Source organism: Haliaeetus leucocephalus, unplaced genomic scaffold (genome assembly GCF_000737465.1).
Source record: "Haliaeetus leucocephalus isolate CR32 unplaced genomic scaffold, Haliaeetus_leucocephalus-4.0 Scaffold93, whole genome shotgun sequence".
NCBI classification, from domain to species: domain Eukaryota; kingdom Metazoa; phylum Chordata; class Aves; order Accipitriformes; family Accipitridae; genus Haliaeetus; species Haliaeetus leucocephalus.
The window spans coordinates 2,542,789-2,549,895 of record NW_010972529.1 but is presented as its reverse complement, the minus strand read 5'-3'; the positions used below and the strand labels follow the sequence as shown (position 1 = coordinate 2,549,895).

General features: G+C 44.8%; 1 protein-coding gene across 1 annotated transcript in view; it reads right to left on the bottom strand.

Moving 5' to 3' along the window:
- Positions 1-480: 480 nt before the first annotated feature.
- The window catches only part of ADAMTS1 (ADAM metallopeptidase with thrombospondin type 1 motif, 1), an 8,845-nt gene continuing 2,218 nt past the window's right edge, over positions 481-7,107 (bottom strand). Inside the window, exons 2-9 of the mRNA XM_010585334.1 lie at positions 6,477-6,816; positions 5,902-6,034; positions 5,296-5,463; positions 4,713-4,999; positions 4,305-4,491; positions 4,030-4,205; positions 2,956-3,131; positions 481-2,586 (exon numbers count right to left, since the gene is read on the bottom strand). Of these exons, the coding sequence (XP_010583636.1) occupies positions 1,845-2,586; positions 2,956-3,131; positions 4,030-4,205; positions 4,305-4,491; positions 4,713-4,999; positions 5,296-5,463; positions 5,902-6,034; positions 6,477-6,816 (2,209 nt within the window). The 3' untranslated portion in view covers positions 481-1,844. The remainder of the gene's footprint in view (positions 2,587-2,955; positions 3,132-4,029; positions 4,206-4,304; positions 4,492-4,712; positions 5,000-5,295; positions 5,464-5,901; positions 6,035-6,476; positions 6,817-7,107) is intronic.

Sequence of the window (7,107 nt, the reverse complement as noted above, 5' to 3'; positions counted from 1 at the left end):
ACATGATCAGGAGGCCCTCCAGAAATTTGTGAGGGAAACCTCTGACTGCTAGTCAATGGTTCTGAAATTTGAATGCTTCTTTCCCAATAGGGTAAGGTTAAGTGGAGCAGGTAAAACTACTACTTTTGTACATATTTTGTTGGTTATAAACACCACTAGAATACTCCTTCTGTAAGCAGTTATTAAAACCAGTGGCATCAGTCTAGTTGCACTCCATTTTTTTAAAAGATCAAACAACAGTGCTGAGCACCCTGTTAGTGGTTAAGTAATAAAATACAAAATTACCCCTTTTAACGTGGTATATGACATTATGGGGAGAGTTTTCCAAACCCCTTCACTAACACAGTCAATTAGTAGCCTAAGCTACCAGTCATTTTGAAAAATGTGGTTTAGCTTTTTTGGTAACATTTGCCTTAGATTCCAAGCTCCTTCTGCTTGATGGACTAGTTTTACTCCAGTGAAATAAAGACACTCCATTTCCAAAATTTATAGGGTTCATTTATTACCTCTAGTAACATATTATACTGTATAAATACTCTATCCTTGTTATATGTCCTTTTAAAAAAGCGATAACTTAGAAGATCACATTAGACAAGAAGTATAAAAATAAATACGCTCATTATATGCATTTATTACAAATTATAACCCTTCCCAGAAGGGAAAGAAATATAAAATACTTATAAAGTATATAAAATCTATAGTAATATATTTTACTATATACATATGGAAAGCCATATTCTCTCATTGTCTACGGACTGGCACAAACTTTAATTATGCGAATGTTGGTGTATTGCTGTGGATGGACCTGCTATCCTTCAGCTTTGTCTTCCCGCCTTATCAGTAATTTGAGCACTACAAACCCATCAGAGGCCACAGAGGAGAGGTTCCCATTCGTAGCGGGATTTCTTTGATCTTTTTTTAACCCAAATGCAAATAATTTTCATTGGCTGGGGTAAGAGAAAAGATCTGAATGTGAAAGCATGACTCAAATGCCATCAGTTTGTTTGACAGGATGGTAGGACCAAGCTCGAATCAGAAAAGCCAGTGGAAGGTATACAGAAGGCACAAAGAGCAACTACTCAGAGATGCTACTGGCTCCATGAAGATTTCCACTTTTTCTAGCCTCTGGATTACATATGTCACCACAATGGCACTGGAGTGGATGAGAGAAATGGACAGATACATTGGGATGACATAAAGATACTTTAAAAAAAATGACATTCTAGTTATTTGTGGAGTTGACTGACTGTTCTTGATATTGCTTACTCTTTACAGGTAGAGAATATGGCTTTATTTTTATATAAAACTATTCTCTGAAACAATAGCAGCCATGAATGACAGTTAAAGCTCCTTTTCCAATTCTGTTTTTTGCCCTTCGTGAGGTAGGTAAGCCCTGACCAATTATTTTAAGCTATCTTTTCCGCTCCCCTTACCCTCCCCTTCCTACAAATGGGGACTTCATCAGTACCACAATATAAATCCAAAAGAAGGGAAAAATAACCGAACACCCAAATCTTTGCTTAAACGTTTCTTGGGCACTGCTCATGTTTTGTTTAATTTATAACAGACTTAAAAAAAGGCAATTATAATGCCCTCGGGCCTTATCTGCTGAAGACGAGTGAGTGACATGGGTCTGCTATCCTATCAAATTTTCAGTTGGCAGGGTATTTTTAGGATGCAAAGCCAACTAAAGCTATTTGCACTGTCCCACCTCAACGGATCCTCACCATGAATTCTGTATGCAGAAACACATGTGCTGCCTCCAGCCCTCTTTTTTTCAGTGCATTGTTCTGAAGGAAAAAAAAAAATAATAAAAAAAATTTAGCTTTCCCAACTTATACTATTTAACTGCAGTCTGTAACATTGCAGAAGTCTATTAGGTGTTTCGGTTTCTTGGAAGGCTCACAGCTGTCTTGTGGCAGCACGCTGCCGTCGTAAGAAATACATTTCAACAATCTCTTCTTGAAACCTTTCCCGCATGTCTTAGAGCAGGGCGACCAGTCCCCCAGCTGCCACTGTGGGCAGGGCACGTCAGCGCAGGGACGGACGTCGCTGGGCTTCAGCTCCCGGGCACAGTCTGTGGCTGGCCGCCCCCGAGGGTCCCGGCACTCCACTGCCCGCCGCTGCCAGCCTGAGCCGCACGACTTGGAGCACTCGCCCCACTCCTCGATGACCCACTCGGAGGAGATGATCTCCCTAATGGCATTGAAGGACTCTTTCTTTCTGCTGGGCGCCTTCTCCGACCCAGGCTGTGTGGGCTTCTTCACGAAATAGGTGAACTTGATCTTGGGCTGTGGCAGGTCCCCCACCGTGAGGACCTGGATGGTCAGAGGCTCCTTCAGAGGGCTGAAACTGCGGATCCTCTCCAGGGCGGCAGAGGAGCCGCTGTACCTCAGCACGCTGCCCTTGTAGGTGATGTCCTGCTCCAGCGTTGACAGGGTGTAATCACCGTTGAGGATGTAGGTGCCATCTGCAGCTTTGATGGCGAGGAAGCTGCCGTCATGCCTTGCGCCCCTGTGGTTTCGCTGCTTCACCTCAATGTTCGTTGCCCCAGCTGGAATGGTGACAACATCATGGTAGCCAGGTCTGTCCAAGAAAAAAAGGGAAACACTGAATCCTCTACTCTTCCCTGGGAAAGAGAAGCAGCTACCCGGCACAGGACTGAATTTCATTTGAAGCCTTAAGCTTATGAGCTGCCAACATAATCGAGTTAATGGATTAAGGGATTTGCAAAGTCACATCCCATGTTATCGCTATGGCAGAGGCATGCCCATGTGTAAGGGGCTTTCTCTCACTGGGATCTCGCTGTAAGTTATCTTCAGTCAGATGGCTCTGACAGATCCAATCTCAGTTCCAATGATAAACTGGGACAATATCTCACTGACTTGGAAACCCAAATCTTACACGCACAAAACATTCATCAGAACAAAATAACAGCAGCAGTCATATACTCACTTTGCTCTAACAAGTGTGCCAGACACTTTCTTGCAAGTGGATCCATTGCCACCACAGATACCGCATTTGTCAAACTTCTTATTGGATCCTATCATGCGGTCGCAGCCAGCCTTTACGCACTGTCCCTGGACGCAGACTGAGGTGGAATCAGGGCTACACGGGGTACCATCCACAACCTCAACAGGACACAAGCAGTAGGGAGTTTGATTAGAAGATGCACACTGCATTGAAATCGCATAATAATACAGACACATACAAAATGCAAAATATGGACAGGTGGAAGACCTGCAGCACCTGTATTTTCAGGGCTTTTGAAATTAAAAACCAAAGCAGCTCATTGATAGTTGGAACTATGTAGTGCTACTTCATCTCACTTGCAAAAATGATGCCATCGTGACAGGAGAAAACAACCACTTTCAGTTTTTGTTACCACTCCTCCCCCCCAAAAAAACCTCACAGAACTGCTTTGCTGATTTCATATAAAGAAAGAAATGTTGTTTTCTAATGTCACTAGAAGGTAGTCATGTCCTTGAAGTACAGGACAAAAATTACTTTTAATGGTGTTCAATGTATGCTTTATTTCTAGGAGTACTGCTCTACAAAAAAACATCTGTGTCATTGCCCTGGTAGTTCTTGGCTCTCAACAGCTTATGACAGTGAGTTCAAGTAGCTATGCAAGATGAACATTTTTCCTGTTGTTTATTTTAAGCTGTCAGCATATTAGTAACTGGTATGAGAAAGCACCAATGTTTTGGCAAAGAACCCCCCCCTGGTTTTCCAAACATATCTCAATGTAATCAAATTGGTGGAAGGAGAGGAAAGGAAACTAGGGTGGAGTGGGTAGAAGAGGCGGTATGTGTGAAATAACTGGAAGGACTGTGCCAGAATATTTAAAGCATGCTTGCACTGATCAAGCTGTACATGTAGGAAGAGGAGAAGGAAGAACCTAGCTTAAATACGAGAAAGACGTAATTTCAGATTTCTACACTGCTTGACTCTTAACTTTACATGAAGAGTTAGAGGAAATAAAAATCCTATTCATGATTAGATGGGAGAGGTGTAGTTTTGAAATACCTTTGGCTGTAAAACAAAGAAGTATCCTGTTCCTTTTGCTCGGCAGACCAGCTTGCATCTGTCCTTCGGGGAGACACCAGCAAACTTGGGTGTCCACTCCACTGCAGGTCCACTTCCAAAGGGAGACTTGGAAAACTCATTGTGCTTTTCACATTGTTCCTCCCTAAAGGTTTTGCCTGCAGGCAGAGGAAAGACAGGTGGACATTAGATCATCTGTACATGCTCTTCCTCCATGAGATACCCTTCCTCCACCTCAAAAAGGGGGAAAAGATTACCATCATTGCCCGGACAGTCCTCGATGTTACATGATCTGTATTGCACGCGCTTCCCTTCACAGTATTTCCCCCCATTCCTCGGGATGGGGTTGTCGCACTCCCTGAAGGAGTACTGCACTCCACCGCCGCAAGTGCGGGAGCACTCTCCCCATGGCCCCCAGGACCCCCAGCTCCCATGCACTGGTGTCTGGAATAACAAGCAAAACAAAAACATTAATACAGTAAAAGCAAAACAAAACCAAAGCACAAACTCCATAATCATGCTCATTTTTACCTAAGCCACTTGTAAAAAATAGCTCTAAATTGCCTCCATTTATTCAAGCCCTATTAACTAATTACTCCCACTGAAGCATTACCCGTGCTACTCTGCAACCCAAGCTATATTCTGATTTCTTTTTTAATACTTACATCATAATGCTTCTTCTCAGTTTTATTCACACACTTGCCATTCATGCACCACTTCCCTTCCCCACAACTGGTGCCGTCTGCCCAAGGGAAGTGTTTGGTTTGGCACACAAGCAGTCCTCCAGAAGTGCCAGTACACCACAGCGTCGTACACGTACTGGCTGCATCGGGGCAGTGCTTGGACTCATCTCCAAATGTAAACTGGCACTGTCTGTTGGCATCATACAATGTGCCAGGCAAGTCAGAAGGGAGCTGGATCGGTTTGTGGGGCTTGTCCAACAAACACTCACCTGAAAAGGAAGAAAAAAGAAAACAAAAAAAAGCAGACAATGCTGTCAGTGAAGTCGGTTTCAAAAGGGAACTGCATTTGCTTTGTAACCTAAGTATTTGAGCCAATTTGTGCCACCATTTTTGTAAAACTAATGGTCTTCTAAATTCATTGGCAGCATGCAAAAGGTTAACTCTATGCTGTAGCAGAAAGCACTCCATTAAGAAAAATGAAAAAGAAAGAAAGAAAGAAAAAAGCTCAAAGCAGTAAAGCACAAGAGCTTAAATACCACATGAATGGAAAGCTTAATAATCTTACCATGACCATTATCCAAAAATGTTGTAATCATGTAGGCACTGCATGGAGACCACGGCTGGCTACGATCCAGATTGGAAAGCATAGATGCCATCATGTGGAAATCCCGGCTTATTCCATTAATACCAGCACACTGCTTTGCATCGTCATGAGGCATGTTAAACACGTGGCCTTAAAAAAAAAAAAAAAAAAAGGAACGTTCGTGATTTTAGGAAGTCTATCCTATGCATTACCAATACTATTTTAAATATTACTCTAGAGCAGCTCATAGCTTGGTCTTTAAATAATAACCTGAATCTGAATATTGTGAAATTTTAAGCAGGCGACACTGTATCTTCGCTCCCCTCACAGGCTTCTCACATGCTTTTTTTTCTGCAGTCAGTCAAATACACAGCTCTTGCAGACAATGCTGTGCAGCCAGGATTTGCTTTCCACAGTTCAACCCTGCCACAAGGCAAAGCTTTGCCTCCTACCGACTGCCCCAGGGAGCACAGGGTGCTCCGTGCCCCGCAGGGCGAGCCTGCGGTGCAGGCTAGGCAGTTCTTGGCTTTACGGCATCGAGCTGGCTTCAATTAATCACGTGAAATCGCCTTTCAAAGTTTCAAGTACCTAGTTCGTGGGCTGTTGTAAAGGCAGCCTGTAAACCATCATCTTCTATGATAGAGCAACTGCGGTTTAGATCACAAACTGTTCCCACATCAGCCATCCCAAGAGTATCACATGTCTTGGCACCGCAGAGGTCCTGTAAAAAAAGGCAGTTTCATTATTAATCAGATCAGAGACTTAACCTTGGCAAGAAACATCCAGCCCTGGCAGTTTGCCTTTACTTATGGAAAGAGCATAAATATTCAGCACTTCAATGGGTATAATGGCAAAAATCTGTCTTTGGAACATACACAAGGGTTACACGTAGAAATAAAATGCATAATTTCCATACTAAATCTACTAAAAATATACAAGGCAGAAATACGTTGCACATACTGTGAGTTTCACCTGAGATGGTGCAAAGAGCAAAATAAACGACTAAATAAAAAGCAGTTCATTTCATTCTCAGCCTACTTCGCTGAAGCTGCAATGACACAAGACTGCCTCTGAGCACTCTTTTGGAGCTCTCCTGGCAGAGGGGGCCTCTTGGGGTAGGGAGCAATGGGTGTGGGGATAGATTTGACCTCTGTGTCCCTCACCTGCCTGGTGAAGAGGATTGCTGTGTCGTAGTGCTCTGCGTGCCGGTCACTGGGCGGGTTGTGCTGTTTCTGCCAGCTGCAGAAGTTTCTCAAAGTCAAGGCCGCGTTGGAAGAGATATCGGGTCCCTTCCGCTCCTCGTAAATGACCATGATTTTCACCACCACGAGGCTGATGGAGTTGCGGATGCTGGGGTGCTTGTACAGCTTGGCCGCCACGGAGAGCAGCGTCAGGAGATAGTGCTTCAGCCCGCTGCCGTGGAACTCGGCCATGGACTGGTCGGCTACCAGCATGGTCTCCACATAGCGGGGGCTGGACACGAACCTCTTCTTCCTTCTGCTTCTCGTTTCTGCATTAAAAAAAGGGAGGGAGAGGGAAGGAAAGTGCAGGTGAGCACCAGAGACGTGCCGCTGCAAGAGACCACCGTAACGAACCCCAAACCCGCTGATACTCATCATCTGCACCTAAGGGATGTACCCCACGGCTCTGCGCCCGGCTCCCGCCCCCGGACTTCGGCAGCCCCGGCTGAATAACCCCTCCAGCGCGCCGCCGGGTGGAGGGGCAACACCTGCACCCAGGTGGGAGCATCCCCCCGCCGCCTCTCGGGGTGGGGATGAGGGGGAAGCACCGGCC